This window comes from Tachypleus tridentatus, chromosome 1, assembly GCF_004210375.1.
Source record: "Tachypleus tridentatus isolate NWPU-2018 chromosome 1, ASM421037v1, whole genome shotgun sequence".
In the NCBI taxonomy this organism is placed as follows: Eukaryota; Metazoa; Arthropoda; class Merostomata; order Xiphosura; family Limulidae; genus Tachypleus; species Tachypleus tridentatus.
In genome coordinates this window covers 71,169,314-71,188,349 of record NC_134825.1, presented here as the reverse complement: position 1 = coordinate 71,188,349, position 19,036 = coordinate 71,169,314, and the positions used below count along the sequence as shown (strand labels likewise).

The following is a 19,036-nucleotide window of genomic DNA, read 5'->3' as shown; positions in this document are numbered from 1 at the left end:
TCGGACAATGCCATTTTATAAATAAATCACATGTATAATGAGAACGAATATAATCAGAAATATAATTCATACAAAAGAAATACTTAAAATTAAATTTAAGTTTACGTTCAATTACAGATATCTTAAACATACACAAAATTTATAACAAGAACAGAATAGCCCCCCCCCAAAAACACACACATTAGAACCTTCTTTTTGTCAGATGTAACGTGTGTAGAATATAATGCAATAGCCATACTGCTAAACAGGCACTAACATAGAAGACTAAAACTTCTATGTACTATACTGATTTTATTTCTGCGTCAATAACAGTTCTGAATTTTTCCTTCGTGTCTTCATTCGTTTATTCAGTTGAATTACAGGAAACAAAACTTTGGTCTGTTTTCTCTTGTTTGTTTTTCTTAGTTTGAGGGGACTTTTTTTCAATTTTGAATCCCAGAGGGCTACATCAACCAAGCAGTAAACTGAACAAAATCTTATCCTAGACATAGTAGGCTAATATAATAATTATGAAAATAGTCATGTGAAACTACAATTCAGTGAAGATATCATAACATAGAAAAATGTTGTGGTTCTTAGGAGCTGCGCTCAGCGTACTTTTCAGTAATGGCTGATTTTAATGTTTTAGAGAAATAGTGTGTTAGAAAAAACCTTAACAACAAGCTATACTTTATACAGAATTTTGTTTGTTTCAAATTAAGCACATAACTACAAAATGGCCAATCTGTGCTCTGTCCACCACGGGTATCAAAACCCAGTTTCTAGTGGTTTGAGTCCAAAGACATACCACTGTGCCACGGAGGGGCTTAATACAAAGTAATGAAGGTTTTCATCAATATAAAAAACTTATACAAGTAAACTTAATAAAGTTGATGAATTTCTCTTGCTTCTTCTAGGGCACAGGTTTATCCTGTGGTAAAACTCTGAATCTCGGAGATAGCAAGCCGAGTTCGAATCCATGCGATACTACAAAATGTTTCCCACGCTTTAAAACAATGCATGTGTTATGAAAATGGCAGTCAGTTCCTTAGCATGCATGGGTGGTGGGCGATAGCATGCTACTTACCAGCTGCTTTACTTCTGGTCAATAGTTCAAAAAATGAGGGACAACGACCTACAGCCTAGTAGTTTCGCCATAAAAGGAAAATAAATATTTCTAAAGCCTACTTGTGTATCTATTCACAGGCATTGATACTTATGCAGGGAGTTTTAATGTTCTGTGCTGATTCTATAAATTGTCCTTACAAAGATGGCAATCAACACTATCACAGTGTTCAGCCCTAGGCCTTTCCAAATCTAATAGAATTACATAATGGTGTCATTGAGCGCCTAAAACTTCCCACAGTCACACAAAACAAGTTTGTTACTTTTACTAAATGACACGCAAAGTTACTGAAAAACTATTCGTCCCTAATTTAGAAATGATACATTATAGAGAAGAAAGATAAGTAGCCAGCATCTCCCACTGCTTATTGTTGGGCTACATTTTATCTACGAAAAAAGGGAGTGATCGTCAACTTAAAACTTCTCCAGGGTTAAAAAATAAGCAAACAAGTATTTTAACTGACTAGATTCGAACTTGTAGTCATCAGAGTACGAGTCGAGAATCTTAACTCTCAAGCATCCCAGGAGTCGCATACCAATAAAATATAGTTTCAATGGTATAGGTTATATCGATCTCGTTCTCTTCCACAAGTTCTGTTAAATATTAATGTTGTGCATTCCATGTTACTGTTAAAATTGTTATGGCCCGGCATTACCAGGTGGGTTAAGGAGTTCAACTCATAATCTGAGGGTCGCGGATTTGAATCCCCGTTACACTAAACATGCTAGTCTTTTCAGCCGTGGAAGCGTTATAATGTGACGATAAATCCCACTATTTAATGACTAATTTATCTAATTTAATTTAACGACTAGGGTAATATTCTCTCTTCATGCTTCACATCATAAATTTAATGTGTGACTTACTCATAGAACATGTGAAACTTCTCTCTTCCTCCTTCGGCCTGGCATGGCCAAGCGTGTTAAGGCGTGCGACTCGTAATCTGAGGGTCGCGGGTTCGCATCCCGGTCGCGCCAAACATGCTTGCCCTCCCAGCCGTGGGGGCGTTATAATGTGACGGTCAATCCCACTATTCGTTGGTAAAAGAGTAGCCCAAGAGTTGGCGGTGGGTGGTGATGACTAGCTGCTTTCCCTCTAGTCTTACGCTGTTAAATCAGTGACGGCTAGCGCAGATAGCCATCGTGTAGCTTTGCGCGAAATTCAAAAAACAAACAAACAAAATTGTGGTATACTTATTATAAGAATTCTGAGAACAGTTAGAAATTTTATACTGGTAGGTTACCTATAGTAATAACAGGAAAATCGATAAAGTATGATGGAAATGTTAAACCACTTGTAAGCCAAAGAAGCTCGAAATTGTGATAGCGTAGAAACTTCGAACGCCAGTAAAGAATGTATCGGAGAAACATATTGTTGTTGATTTTAACACAGTAAAACAAGTAAACTTTATTTATATGAATTCTATCTAAAATTAGGGTCACTTTCCTTTAAAGTGACCACGAACCGTTTCATCTAGACTCATTGTTGAGAAGTTAAATGTTAGTTGATGGAATAGCAAAGGATTATCTTACATTGTTACTCCAAATAGATCGAAGTAATTTTTACATTTCACAAAACAATTGCCATTCTTGTTTACATCAGTTATAGAACAGCTAATGGCAATGACAGTCTTGTACTTCCGCATGAACGTCGGATCAACTACTCCAAAAAAGTGACTTTGTGGTCACTCCGATCATGCATACCAATGAAAATATAAAAACAGCCTCTAAAGATGTGATATCTTTAAGAATCTGGTTTAAAATGCTCACTTATAAACTTACAAGTAAAATCAAGGTCTAAAAATATGCAAGAAATTTGAATTAAATTTAAAGAAATTAAAACTAAAATTTTCAACTTCAATGACCCCTTATGCGTTCATCACTTAAGTTGGAAAAGGTTCTGCTGGCTGGTAACCCTGTCTTTAGTTAGTATATTAAAATTATGGATGACAGAGATCTAGGAGTCTTTGTGAATCAAATAATGAAACTAACTGTCGCTTATATAATGTGGTCACAGCTGAGAATGCAGTGTTACGTCTCGGACTCTGTACAATTTGACAAGTTTCCCAACATGATGACCATTAAGCTATGTTTGCCCAATTATGGAAGGTAAGAATGTCAACATACGCTAAAGCATTTATAGTCATAATGATAATACGTGTTTTGTTTTGTTTTGTTTGTTTGTTTTGGAATTTTGCACAAAGCTACTCGAGGACCATCTGTGCTTGTCGTCCCTAATTTAGCAGTGTAAGACTAGAGGGAAGGCAGCTAGTCATCACCACCCACCACCAACTTTTGGGCTACTCTTGTACCAACGAATAGCGGGATTGGCCGTAACATTATAACGCTCCCACGGCTGGGAGGGCGAGCATATTTAGCGCGTCGCGGGCGCGAACCCGCGACCCTCGGATTACGAGTCACACGCCTCACGCGCTCGGCCATGCCAGGCCTAATAATACGTGTTAATACTGAACGCATAACAGAATAAAATATTCCTTTTGCCATACGACAAAATAGAAAAACACTTTTTCCAACATATATATTAATAAATATTACAAAGTCAAAATAAAATAAGAAAACCATTACATGTAAATTCATAAAATCTAGGCTTATATATATACATACATATATAACATGTCTTGCACAATTTTATTTTATTCACTACACGGGAATCATGGGAAGGCTTGTACCATGTTTTCTGCTGAATTTGGGTGATCAGTAAAGATACCAATAGCAGTAAACGACACTTTCAGTTGGTGTTAGCATCATGCAGTACACGTTAACATATCTGCCAAACTTGAACTGTTATTTCTATTAATGCACCTTTGAAACTCGATCTGTGATGTTTCTAACTCAGTTTCTCTACCAAATTACACCAAACGTAGCTTAGCTAATTTCTGACAAGAACATGTCATGTCAATACACCACATTGACAGATCGAAAGACAACTCTGTTTATATATATCTATCATAAATAGGAAAGGTACTCACGCCATGCACAGTAAGTCGCTGGCTTCACTGGATCGTGAGATGGTATGCATGTGTATAATTCTACAGGCAAGTTTACTGAACTAAAGTGATTAAGAGTTGGTAAAGTAGGCGCCATAGCAGTAGTGCTTGGGAAAATACAAATAGGCAGAGCACAGTATCCGTTCGCCTAGTTACTTATTTATTTAATCTATACCTTTCAGGAGGTTTACCTGAATTTTTTATCGAATTTATTATCGAATATTAATTCCAAATAATTTATATAGGGACACCAAATAGATGGACACCTCTGATTTATAAAAGTAAAGATATATAAAAGAAAAACGATTGGTTTGGTTTGAATTTCGCGCAAAGCTACACAAGAGCTATCTGCGCTAGTCGTCCCTAATTTAGCAGTGTAAGACTAGAGGGAAAGCAGCTAGTCATCACCACCCACCGCCAACTCTTGGGCTACTTTTTTACCAACGAATAGTGGTATTGACCATCATATTATAACGCCCCCACGACTGAAAGGGCGAGCATGTTTGGTGTGAGGGTGATTCGAACCCGCGACCCTCAGGTTATGAGTTGAGTGCTTTAACCACCAGGCCATGCCGGGCCAAAGTGAAACGAAAACATCAGCTCAGGGTTTCAAAACGTGCCTACAAATTCAGTCAATGTATGATACAACAACCCTCAAAGGACTACAAACATAAAAAAATTGATATATGTATCCATACACACAAACATATACGTATATATTTAAACAAAAATAAAATACACGAAAGAAATCAATAACTATATAAAACATACATGTTTATATTTAAGGCATAGGTCTACTTCAGATTGACTAACGCATTCTTTAGGGTTGCAGTGGAGTTTTATTTTCTTCCCTCTGAAACATCACGAAGATTAATACAGTATACTAGGCAAGTTTATATTGGATGTTAGTGAGCACCTCCTTTCTCTGGCTACCCTGGAATCTCCCTTCTCATCCATTTGGAAGCTGACCTATGTTATGCAGTATGAATTCGCACGTGGTGATTAATCTAATTTATTGAGTTTAGTAATTGTGTCTTCATTTCGTCATTGCTTTGGGAATTCTGCTGGAATCCTCTGGACCCTTAGTCAACTAACAATGGACAATGAAGCTGTTGCCTGGGTGAGCACGAGTACAGCTGAAGTTTCTGTGGATACTAGTTTTACTTCTCTTGTATTTTTAAGTTTCTCCGCTTTCAGTTTTCTTGCTAGGTCGAAAGTTTTATTTAAACCACTTGACAATTTCTCAGGGTTTCCTGCTCAGTATATTGAAGCTTTGACTTCTTTAAATCGTGATTTAACTTTTGTGTCAACATCTTTCTCCAAAGGTGAAACAACAGATTGTTAAAACATTGGTGATGTAGAGTACTTTTTCCTTTCGACTACTGCTGAGACAGTTCTACAGCTGATTACCAAATCTTTGGTTCCTACATCTGGAAAGAGGAAACATTCGGATCTCCATGGAAAGAACAGACGCCATTTTATCTACCTAGATAACTTCTGGAGAGCTAAATAGAGGTTCATAGGCAGATGATAAATTTCCTTTTCTTCTTCATCATTCAATGGAATGCTGAGTCAGTAGATGGAAACTGGTCTATCTACCTGAAATCTAGAGGATTTAACAGTCTCAATGTGCTGAAAGGAAACAAACACGTTGGCTATTTCCTTCAGTTGTATTACAGGTCGGATGTTAAGACCTGATGTGTTTTACAAAATAAGGGTGCATGAGAAACGATACCGTAAGCACAAGCCAAAGTAACCTACACATCGGCGATTAGAAACAAAGTGGCTAATATGATTATTACTTGAAACTACACCAAGCAAAAATGGAGAGCGCTGGCCTATTTGTTCTGTGATACAGTTCAGGAATTAGTATAAGATAGACACTAGTAAAACGTAAAATTAAGTGCATTTAAATGCTTTCCCAGGATTACCGTAATGAAGTTAATTGCATGGTTTAACACTCATAATTAAAAAGTTAAAATTACTCTTTTTGCTCTCTAAAACATGTGAGCTTCTGTACCACAACAACAGAACAACACATCATCATTTAGTGGACGAGTGCTGCTCTCCTATCTACTTTATCGGCCCTTGCAAATCATACAAATTATACATTATACAAATCGTCACACAGCTAACTTTCAACGTCTGTTCCTTGATCTACACACGTGTGTTCTGGTGCTCTAAAGTAAGTTATCCACTGTCTGTCTACTCTGCCAAGAATTATCTGAGCCGATGTATCAGTTAGTATACAATGTTCAGGATGTAATGACGACCATTATCCGTTCTTGGAAGGAGTGTGGAGATACTTAGGACTATTCTCTACAATTTAAAGTTTATGACTCCTTTATAGTTTTCTCTGGTGTGATCAATTCTTTCTCTGAGCTACGTAAGCAGTGCACAACCTACACCAGAGCTCCATATCTCTCAAAAGATGCAACCAGAAAATTACCTGGAATATGGCAAGCTCTTTGGTACCCTTCAGTTCATAACGATCAGACGATCTGTGACATCTGAGACTTCTCATCATTGTCTACATTACAGATCTGCCCCTACATTTGTACAGGTTGTATTGAAAGTAAGTCGTTCTCTCCCAGTAATAGTGTAGTATTCAACATCCTTGACTGTTCTTACAACTTCCATAAGTTACGCATCATTGTTTTGTGTTCACTGATCTACTAAGAACGTGTTTCAGAATGCTGGAAAACAAACACCAGCCCATACTGGACTTTGGTTCTTGATTTGCTACTGTCTAAGATTCTGTGTTATCACATTCAATATGCGTTAATCAGCAGAATGCTCACTATTTGTATAAATGATTGACTTATTTCAACTTTCACAGCAACATTACGTCCCGAATCTAGACACTATTACAAATGTTCAAGCATTCACCTGCTGATGAGGTCAAACTATAACACCACACTATTGGTCCATTTAATGGGTACAGTAACTGGAAAGTTTTAGTTCTGCTACGTTGTAATCCAACGTGCGATTACGCGGTTTCATAACGTTCCTAAGTCATTTCAGAAATGCATGAGTGACCCTGAACATTATTTCTGTACTATACATATAGTGGCAGAAGTTATTGATACATATAACAGCTACAAGTGGTTATTTCTTTGTATAATAATGGCATTCGACATATGTTAACATTTGATGTTGCACAACGCTGCTTCAGTCTCACTGTCACTAGAATACGCATGCAGGACGAGTGAAGTATGCATTCTAAACTGGAGTGACAATGTACAGTCCTCAGTCTATCTGAAAATAATAGAAGAAAGTGAAGAAACCAGCGATCGAAAGAATTACCAAAGGTACATTGATAAACTGTTTGTCTTTTTGTTGGTTTTTCGAAAACGTTAAAATATTGAATACGATTTCCAACTTGGAAAATATTAATATTTCCACATCTTTTAATGTAATACATAGAAACTAAAAATGACACATCAAATATTTAAAAACATGTATGGGAATTATATTAGTGCATATGAATTAGAATCAGATCATATTCCAACTTAATGTATTAAACTAGTCATCAGAGTGTTTTTTCTTTAAATTTTATTTATCAATCTTATAGTTCGTCAAAATCATTATCTAACTCTGAATAAGCAGCTATACGTGAAGACAACCCTGACCCTACCTGACCTTCCTCTTTTTTTATTTTTGTGTGTTCACTATTGAAAGTTACGTCCAGACTCATGACAAATAAAATGAAATATAGTTTCAAATATCTAAAAATCCTGAAATTCATTTGCAATTTATGTTGTAGAAAATCCAATTACTTTGAAACGACAGAACGAGTTTTTATTAATAAACGAGGTGAATCTTTTCTTGATGACGAGGTGAATGAAATGTGAAGTATTTAGCAAATTTGACGTGTTTGTTTCTGTTACAAAGCGATTAGATTTACGTTCAGGTATAAAATTCTCGCTTCAAGCAACGTGTTATAAACAAACATTGCTTATATCAATGCAATTCTACAATCTACCTCTCAACTTGTATTTGTCAAGTTTGAATAATTTACAGTTGATATCGCGATAGTAAATCTGTAACGCATGCTCTGTTGGCGTAAGGCATACTTAAGTGCCTAGGCTTAAGAAAGGAAAACGTTTTGCGCATGACAGTACCAAAAACTTTCTATACACGATTTAATTGGCTTGTAATACACACGACGTACGGACCCTCACAAACGAAACACCGATTGACTCGGCAGAATAAACTTCAGGGGATCGTCCAGTTTCATTTGACTACATCTATCCATCTATAAATATATTTAAAATAAAATATTTTCCCACTTTCACTTGTATATTTGTTTCTGTTTGACACGCTCATCCTAACCTCAAGTATAAAATTATAGATTCTAAAAGCTTGTACGTGAAAGAAGAGAAGAGTGTATAAAGACACCACAAACACACTTCATCTGATAAATCTAAAACCGATTAGTCCTTTCGTTAACACTAGGACTTCCCAGGCAAGCTGGGATATGACGACACAATAGTGGTTGAGACACTATTTATGTGATTAAAGTACATAAACAAGTGTTATGATGTGAATTAGATTAAGTGTTAATATATTAATGTGTGTGTGTGTTTTCTCATAGCAAAGCCACATCGGGCTATCTGCTGAGTCCACCGAGAGGAATCGAACCTCTGATTTTAGCGTTGTAAATCCGTAAACTTACCGCTGTACCAGCGGGAGACATTAATGAATATAACCATAGCCGTAGGATGCAATAACTTATAAATTGGACAGTAACCAGGAGTGTGTTTGTCTGTGTTGTGTGTGGTGGTGGTATAGGTAGAGACATGTATAAAAAAGGCTAAATCTTGGAAGAGCCATATATAAGCAGTAGTTTATATGACTGTCTATGTATAGAATAATGATGGTGAATTCAATGAAATATTTTATGAATCTGAATACATCTTACAGAATCAACAAATAAGCTTTACATTCGAGAAGAACTGCACGTTCACTGAATTTCCAGCAGTCTCAACGTTGAGACATTGCTTTATAAACTATCCTGAATTTAAGTGAATGATAAAATTAATTCCCATACAGCTCATGTAGCAACCATCGTTTTCGTATATTTATGTATTACTCAAAATAAAACTTAAAAATACATATTCTAAAAGCGTATGTGTGATTTGTTGTCGTTTTTAATGCAATTATCTTCAGCTGCTTCTTTAATTAACCGTGATGCCTATTTTACCCACACGCAGCATAAACTCTTTTCATTAAATGAATTTTGTGGATGTAAATTCCTGAGTGTATGAGAAATCGTGTTCACCTATGAACTTCATGCTTCATAAATATAACTGTTTTCTTCAATATTTAAAACGTATTTGAAAAACAAAAGTCTCAGCGTAAAAACTATTATGCAACTCATCGACGTATTAATAAATTGAAGATTATTGCGTGAAGACAATTTCGCTAGAAGTTTAAAATGACAGCCTTGTGATCAGCTTTCATTTTGCCCTCGAGCAAAAAATGTCAGTATTTTTGAAATTATTAAAGTTTCGAATCATGAAATACAACATTACCAGGTGAAAATAATACTCTATTATTGCTTATATTGTTATTTTCATTGACAGTATTGGTTAGAATGTTTAATGCATACAGTTTTATCATATTAATTATAATTTTTATTACCCAGATCGTCTTTCTCACGTAAATCTCCTGAGTTGACCAAACCTCGTGAGATTTTATTGGGTTTACTACCAAAAATATCATTCATAGCGAGAATACCCAACTCATGAAAAATTGATGTATTCTTATTTTTTCAAGCAGTAAGTAATAAAGGTATATTTAATTAGCTATTTTTATCACCAGGTTGATCTTTAATCTCGCTTCAAGTCGGGCGCATGCTTCCATCGTAAATTAATATTAATAACATTACCATTTACATTATAAAACTAATAGTAAACAAGACCTTTACCAGAATAACACACGGTATTTATCAAATTCTTTGTATTTATATATATTAGAATTACAAATTAAATTGTAAAACAACTTTTCGAGCGCTCACTTTGTCCTTTAACGTGTCTTCGTTGGTAAATCGTAATTAATTATTAGGCTAATATTTTAATGGGTTTTTTTTCTTAACATTTTGAATATTTTGAAAATAAAATTAATTTGAATTTCATTTAGGTCTTGGGTAGTATGTTAATGGAATTATCGCTGTCAGTATTTCGTTTATTTGTAGTTGTTATTTTATGTAGGAAGTATAAAAAGACACTTTTACGCATACAGTTGTTTATGTTATGAATGCGAGTATCAAAGCTAGATTAAACTTCCTTCGGTTCCAAACTTTTAGATTGGAGTTCCATCTCTTGACCGACTTGATATCTATTTACAGCCGTGGTTGCTGAGGATTCCCTTTTGTTTAACTTTGGTGCTGTTCCCCAAAAAGTTACAACGCTAAAATTCAGGGCTCTATTCTCCGTGATGTGTACATCAGATAGTCCAGTATTGCTTTGCTGTAAATGACAAACAGACATTGCTACTAAACCACTCACGATGTGACATGGCTAGGTGGTTAAGGCACTCGACTCGTCATCTGAGGGTCGCGAGTTCGAATCCCTCTCACACCAAACATGCTCTTTGATAAAAGTGTAGCTAAGGAATTAGCGGTGGGTGGTGATGACTAGCTGCCTTCTCTCTAGTTTTACGCTGCTATATTAGGGACGGATAGCACTCGTGTAGGTTTCCGCGAAATTCAAACCAAATTAAACCAGTCAGTTTAGTTTCCTTCTCGGCATAAGCACAACATGTATGTGGAACTAGGTATTTTTGCACCAGGTTTTGTCTTCTACTTCGTGAATAAATGTGTGTGTTGGTTCGCACAACTACACCCTAAAGAGTACTAGCGAAACTGTTAACTCGCAACTGTATCTGATTCATGCAAAATAAACATTTTGACGTATAGTACCTACACATCGCCTTACCGCACAACCAAATCAAATATTTAATATTAATTCTATTTTCATGTTGTATATGATTTTCATATATCTGCTATTTGGAAAATTCTAAACCACTATTTATCTTGACAGTTTTGCGCAGATTAAATTTATCGCTAATAGACAATTTCTTTCAAAATTTTCTTCTCATAAAAACTAACATTTTCTAGTTATTTTTAATATTCCACATTACATTTAATGTCAAAATGCTTATCAAATACATAATTTAAATTGCACATGTATTCTGTATTTAAAACAGCGTTTAAGGTTTTACAGTGATGTTCTGGTTGTTTTCAATAATAAATAGGCTTAGCGAAAACAACCTTGCGTTGTGAATAAGTGTGGTTCTTTGATAAATTCCATTGACTTCGATTGTTTAAAGGACGTCTCGTCCATTCGACGTATTTCACCATAGGTACATGCAGTGCCGTGTGCATAAGTTACTCGCCTAGCAACTTCATGGTGAGATGGGGACGTCACGGTTTTGGCATGCTGCCAAAGTTTCTCTCGCTGCGCAGACGATCAATAAATTATGACGTCACCTGACGTACAGCCAGCTGCAATGTTCATGATGATGGATCTGCGCCAGGATTTTGAACAAGCAAAGACAGTTCACACTGTCTTATGATTATGAATAAGTATATACTTAAATTTAAATTTCCATATAAAAATTACAAGTATGAATATTTTAACTTTTTAATCAACTTTTCTAGAATATTTAAAAAATACCTCAGTGTAAAATTCACCCTAATTTAAATTAAACTTATTGAAATTATATGAATTAATATGATTCAACATTGAAAAATAAGTTTTACTCAATTACTTTCAAGTGTCAGCCGTTTTTTTTTCCTTATCAGTTCAGACAACGAACAACTGAATAAAGAAAAATGCCTAGCTTGAAGAGTCCTCTAGTGGTGCGACTGCAACATTCCTTGTTTCTGTGGCCGTTGTGATGACATCATCGCGCAGTACTGTAAGTGTGCTCTTAATAGACCGGAGCAGGTCTTTTTTACGCATGCGCAAAGTTTCTTGAAAGCGTTGTTCTTGAAGTCTGCCTTGCTTTTCTGTGAAAAGCTTGGGTGAGAGCTTGGAGCACTGGAAATAGTAGCTGTCTTATTGGGACTTGGGATTAAACACTTGGGTACTCATTTTCTGGGTGCGTTAGTATAAATTCCCAGGTATAGTTTTGCTATCTCCATGGTGAAAATGTCTTCTCTATCTCGTGGCCATAGGCAACAGTGCTACCTGTGTGACTTACCAAGAATGCCATGGGCCATGTTGCATGACTTTTCAGAACCTGTATGCCGAGGCTGTGTGAACTATGAAGGTGCGGATCGCATTGAGCTCATCATTGAAACAGCCCGCCAAATGAAACGGGCTCATGGGTTTCAGGACAGCAGGCAAACTTATAAATCTCAGCCATCTTCGATAGCCGCGAGAAATCATCATGATGCTGTGAATGGGGTAGCGGTATCAGCCGAAGCAACGGTCCTACCATCTCATGCAGTACCTGTCACTGCTGCTGCTGTCTCGCGCGCAACGGTGTCCGTTGACAGGTTCAGTGGTCATGATGTTCGGTCGCGTGCGCTGTTGGATTATAATAGCCAACGTTTATCGGGACATCGGGTCGAAGACGTACCCCATGATGCTACAACAGCTGCCCTGAACAGAGTAAGTCCAAACCTGGCCGTTCGAGTGCCCCCTCCAGCTGCTCTGTCCATAACACATCCACAAACACATCTCGCACTGCCTGCACCAACTGGCCGCCAAAATTCCTTATCAGTCAAACGTCCAAGTGACAGAGACGATGAAGAAAATTCTAATAATTCTAGCAGTTCTGAAAATAGCCATAAACGTGCATTGTTGGACGACCATGCTGCCGGACGGCCTCCCTTAACACGCGGAGAAAGCCTTCCAGCCGCTATGATGGGTATGCCCTTTGATGCCCGCTACAAAAAGGATCACCCTATGGTTGGACGTGTGTACTCCTTTGACTCTGCTACAGCTTCAAGCCTGAAAGCTGCCACAGCTGCTGCTGGTGAGTGTGCTCTACTGTAAAGTCGATTATTGCGCTATCCAATATTTCTGTTCTAAAAATAAACTTATTTTGTGTGGTTTAGAATAATTAATTAATAAAATCTAAAATAGTAGTTATATGTATATATTTATAAAGATGTCATTCAGATAAGCCTATTCGTTACGAAACATTCACTAATTTCTAACACCGTAATAACGCGACTTTTATCATAATTTAGTAAGTTCTACGCGCCTTTGAACTTTTTGGTTATTTTCGTTAGTGTTTATAAAACGCCATCAAATGTCTTTCGCTTTCGTGTGGCTTCTTGAACACCTTTTTACTAATTTTAGTCCCCGTAACACCAAACATGCTCGCCCTTTCAGCCGTGGGGACGTCATTATGTTTCGATGAATCTCACTATTCGTTGATGAAAGAGTAGCCCAAGAGTTGGCGGTGGGTGGTGATGACTAGTTGCCTTCCTCTAGTTTTATACTGCTAAATTAGGGACTGCTAGCGCAGATAGCCCTCGAGTAGCTTTGCGTGAAATTCAAAACAAACAAAGTTTTGTTCTGTTGACAGTGTTGTTGTGAAGGTATTGTTATTTATACATTATATTAACAGAATCCTGTCTGAGAAGTTTGATTCTATCACTTTAACCCTTTTTATATATCTACCCCTTATAGTAATAAATTAAGAATTTAAAACTGATAATCTTAACGCTACTCAAAATTTGTTCAGTTCCCCTTCGAATTTTATCTTCCCTTTATAGTCTGCTGGTGAAAATTTTCCATACACAGCATCTAAGAAGCCAAATACTCAGATTAAATTATGGTAATTGTAAGAAGCTAAGGTAAAGTAGGGAGTTGGATAACAGTCTGATTATTGCTATTACTTAGTTGCACGTGACAGTAAGGGACCAACTTCAGAGACGTGTATTACACGTGGCATGCAGACAAATATTATCTTTCAAATTGATTTAGAAATTAAGTGCTGCTATAGTTAGACTATGACGAAATAAATGTTTACGAATAAGAGATTTCAGAATAGTTTTGATTTCATTAAGATAAAAAACATTTCTTGTGTTGTTGTTTTTACAAGAGGCTGCCTGTTAAGGAATCTAATAATTCGAGGTCAGTTCAAGGTCGGAAAAACAAAGAAATACTTAGTAAAAGACTGCTGGATCAATTCCAGGAACGTTCATATAACGGTATGGACATGCTATAGATTAACAAGCAGTGCCGGTTATGTAGATGTTTAGTCATGGCTGCCCGAAGGATATTGTAATTTGTTAGTATTCGCTAGGAAATGTTCTAATTGTGTAAGTGCTTCTACTTCTTGTTGAAATAACTTACAATGTAGCTGAAGTTCGTTCTGCCATTGGCTTGCGTAATACCATTGTGGAATTATGATACAAAGGTCTTAAACTCCACACAGACGTTATTTACAAACCCTCTAGTGGCTATAACTATTTTCGCACTGTTTAATATAAAATAATTATGTAGCTTATTTTTAACTGTTGCGGAAAAAAGTTCCATGCCCACCATTAAAGCAAACTAATTATTTGAAGTAAACCTGACATAATTTATTTATTTTAATTTTTGAAATCATGCAAGCTAATGAAAACGTTCTTATTTATAAGAAATGAATCAGTAGATTTATTACGTTTAACATTAGAATAACGTTCAATTCATTTTTCGCAAAACAGTGTTAAAAAGAATTTCGTATCACCCACCTACAACGGAGGTTTCCTATTACTTTTGTGCTGCATTTATGTGTTCATAATTCACATAAATAATACCATGTACATATCTGATTTAAAATGCGTGGAGTAATAAAATTCAGGTTGATTAAGTTGTAGGTTTTTTTATCGCTGAACGTGGAAATAAAATACCAAAAAGTTCATAAAAAGTTGTTAATCGACAATATTAGTTTTGAAACTGGAAAATATAATTTATGCAGTATGTATCTTCAAGAAAATAAGACTTTTTAGATTGTGCCGGGCCATAAGGGTTTGGTATATATTTGAACAATTCCTATTGAGTCCTGTGTTTTTATTTTAGCAAAGCCACAAAGGCTATCTGCTCAGCCCACCGAGGGGAATCCTATTGAGTCCATCCAGCTCTTACTTTTTAATGACCAGGTCATTAGAGCGTTGAATTCGTAATCTGAGGGTCGCGGGTTCGAATCCCTGTTACATCAAGCATGCTTGCTCTTTCTGCCGTCATAAAGTTTCAGTCAATCCCACTATTCGTTGGTAAAAGAGTAGCCCAAGAGTTGGCGGTGGGTGGTGATGACTAGCTGCCTTCCTTCCAGTCTTACACTGCAATATTAGGGACGGCTAACGCAGATAGCCTTCGTGTAGCTTTGCGCGAAATTACTACAACAAATCTTACTTTTTAGGCCCGATCTTTTGACCCAACATTAATGTAATGTAAATAAACTAAAATATAAATGTCTATCAGCAGAAGCTTTTACTATACGCTTATGTTTCTGAATATATATAGTTTTCGCTTACCGAAAAGATGAACACGATTTAGACAAACTTGTAATTTCCATAACGAACCATCTGTTTCTGTCAGTGGGAAAATTTTTTATGAAATCAACCTGTACTTTTTTTTTTTTTCAGATAAAGCATGTTATTGGTGGCATTTATAAGCTTTATCTTTTATTCCATCAGGAGATGCCGTAAATAGATTAGTTCGCTAAGCCTCACTTGTTAGTTGTGAAATGCAATATGCTCCAAACTTTACGCAATAGGAAGACATTTTAATCAAGCTTGCTTACAAAAAAGATTCCGTTGTTTCCTTGTCAAAAGATTATCATTTAGAGGAAGCAGAGAAACAAGTATCTGACAGCAACTCTATCACGTCATACCAAAACTGTTAAACAAACTACTGAAGACTGACTGCATGGTTAATAACGAACTTCCTTCCTTAACGTGCGTATTCGGTGTTCTCAGTTATGTCTTCTCTGTTTACATACCCCCTCCCGTTAGTACAGCGGTATGTCTACGGATTTACAATGCTAAAATCAGGGGTTTGATTCCCCTCAGTGGGCTCAGCAGATAGCCCGATGTGGCTTTGCTATAAGAAAACACACACACTGTTTACGTAAGTCTAACAGTCCTAGACTGCCCTTGTCTCGACCGTAGTATTTATATAACTTTTTTTTTTTACTATCACAAGTGCCTCTTCAGAAAATACAACATTTACACCCTTAATTTCTAGAACTTTAAACTTCTTGGACCCTTGAATATTATTTCTTTACATTCTGTCTTTATCTAAAATGTTAGGGTTCTAAGGTTCTTTGGCCTACATGTCGACAACATAATTCTTTTACCGAAGAGTTTCCGTTTCTGTGTATTTTAAAATGTTGCGTTGTTGTACAGTAACATTTGTGCTATAGTATAATAAGTAGCAAATTATGGGAATTGTAGGAAATAAAAGTACATTATAAAGAATCAAGTTTTATGAAATTGTTTTCTAAGTAATCAAACTAAAGAGAACGCAATCGTTTTAGTTTGTTTTTTGCTTTCCTCAATCTAGGGCGTATACAAATATTTCCTAGTGTTTTAGTAAAGGCATACATTAATTTGCACAGTTTTAAATGAATAAAGCGTATATAGTAAAACAGATGTACAACAGTTTAATTTACATATAGGTTAACATGAAATTTGTCTTAGAATTTGTTTTTTTTGTTTCTTCACAGTTTTTAGTTTTTGCACTCACAGACAAAAAATACAAATAATGGCAAAATAATTTTTATTTACTCGTACATACGTTTTAGTGGCCTATGCTGTCGACTTGCAGATTGACATATTTAAAGTTAGTTCTGGTTCATTAACAAATGATCATATCGTTTAACTGACGACGCAGTACCAACTGTTCACTGTTATTGTCTTGAGTAACCTACATAAAGTGTTAAAAAAAGAAAATACTGCATGTTAACGTCACGTTATCTATCTTTGTTTAGTAAGTGGTTTTTGTATCCGTTGTAAATTTGTTAGTTAACTTCATATATGTCTTCTAATATGTTTTGCAAAGTTTTTAATTTGATCCAACAATAAGTGAATAGTGAAATATTTTAAAATACTGAAAAGTATTTTTGGTTGATATTGTGTAAGTTAACTATTAGTTTAAATGTAAAGTTTTCTTTCTCTCTCTACAGCTTTCACGAGTATTTCCAACGCTTCTAGTTCCTCCGTTACGCCTACCCCTTCTATGAACAGTCGCTCATCAAAATCACCAGAGAGCGTTGCTGTTGCCACATCTCAAAATGGCCCGTCACCAATGGCAGCCCTTATGTCTGTTACTGATAACCTCCCACCTGGATCACCACGAGGTGTTATTCCAGGGACAGACCTGGTTTCGCCATCTGGTGGAGCTACTAGGCCATCATCCACCACTCGTCATTCTCCTACTGGAGCACCTCCAGGTTCTGGAAAGAAATCCTCCGGTGGAGGACGCCATAACTCTGGTAATTCTAGTACGGAGGTGGAAGCCAGTAACACTAACACGACTTCTGCCACAACAACCACAACTTCGTCTGAGACATCTCACGCGACTACTGGTCTGAAGTGCACATTGTGTAACGAGAGGCTGGAAGATACTCATTTTGTTCAGTGTCCATCGATTCAACATCATAAGTTCTGCTTTCCGTGTTCACGTGAAAGCATTAAAAGTCAGGGAGCAGTTAACGGAAACGAAGTTTACTGTCCAAGCGGTGAAAAATGCCCTCTGGTGGGATCCAATGTCCCTTGGGCTTTCATGCAAGGAGAAATTGCCACCATTCTTGGTGATGACCTGTCTTCTGGGAAAGTGAAGAAGGAGAGAGATACCTAAAGAAGAAAAGAGATTTGAAACGAGAGTTAGAGAAACAAGGAATAATTTTCAAAATATTTCCTTTCAAAACCCAGATGTGCAGAGATCGTAAACGAAACTACGCCTTGCATTGGTTTCATAAAGCTTGGATTTTTTTTCAGCTGAAAAGTAAGATGAAGCCGAAGGAAGGTAGTCAGCCATGTTGGATCTTTACTTGACGTCTTGACTATTTATGAAGCTGCCGAAGACATTGTGTGTGTGTGTGAAGCGAGATGAAAAAAAAAAGAAAACGAGAAAAACGTCAATTTTTTTCCCAGTTCAGGGAGCAAAAAGAACAGCCATTTTTCCATGTTTGTGTCGTTGTTTTGTTTCAACGTAAAAGGACCATTATGTTTTGAAACTTGTTTACCAACCATGTTTTATTGTATTGAACAAATTATTTGCTTGATGTTTGAGGATGATATAACGTTTTCGCCTGAGATTTGCTCATTTTCTTCGAAATCATAAGTTGGTGCTGCGTTATGTGTGTGTTTAAATCTAATGAATTTTTACATTTTATGTTTACTAAAATTCGTTTTTCTTGTTGCATAATTATACGCATTAAGTAGTAATGTTGACTTATTGAAAATGTGTTGCTATAGCAATCTGTTTGTTGCCAAACGTTATTGTTGTTACCTTTTTCACGTCGTTGTCTAGCCGTTCAACAAATTTGTATCATAGAAAAAAATTCAGCACGAATGTGTTTGTTTCTACTAGTCTTGTCAAGTTTGACGTAGTAGCTCATATTTCTCTCGTTTGTTTCCAAGAGTCAGGATTTCTTTCAATGACAGCCTGTATTTATCCGTAACGTGAATAAAGATCAGAAATTAGTATTAGTCTCGTAATTTCTTAATGTATAACAAATTTTATAATTTTTATTAATATTTTCAAATGAAGAAATCAAGGAAATTAGAACGGGGCGTATAACGTAAGCTTCGTACAATGTTTAACAGATACGTAAGGTTAGATATATTACATCAAAACGATTTTCGAACTTCTTTACGTTGTTACAGTTTGTACGTCGTACACTATCTGATACACTATCTGAAGACTATGCATTTTTACAATAGTCATGAGGTGTTTCCATTGCGAAAGGCT

The 19,036-nt window shown here is 36.2% G+C and overlaps 1 protein-coding gene across 2 annotated transcripts in view; it reads left to right on the top strand.

Annotated features, from left to right (window-relative positions):
• Positions 1-18,771, top strand: part of LOC143251922 (interferon regulatory factor 2-binding protein 2-like) — a 31,636-nt gene extending 12,865 nt beyond the window's left edge. Inside the window, exons 1-3 of one of the 2 annotated variants that reach the window (XM_076503295.1) lie at positions 11,605-11,700; positions 11,920-13,100; positions 17,247-18,771. In XM_076503295.1, coding sequence (XP_076359410.1) covers positions 12,260-13,100; positions 17,247-17,920 — 1,515 coding nt within the window. In that variant the 5' untranslated portion in view covers positions 11,605-11,700; positions 11,920-12,259 and the 3' untranslated portion in view covers positions 17,921-18,771. Of the gene's footprint in view, positions 1-11,604; positions 11,701-11,919; positions 13,101-17,246 lie in introns of those variants that run through there. The other variant, XM_076503300.1, reaches the window with a different exon arrangement.
• The last annotated feature ends 265 nt before the right edge of the window (positions 18,772-19,036 follow it).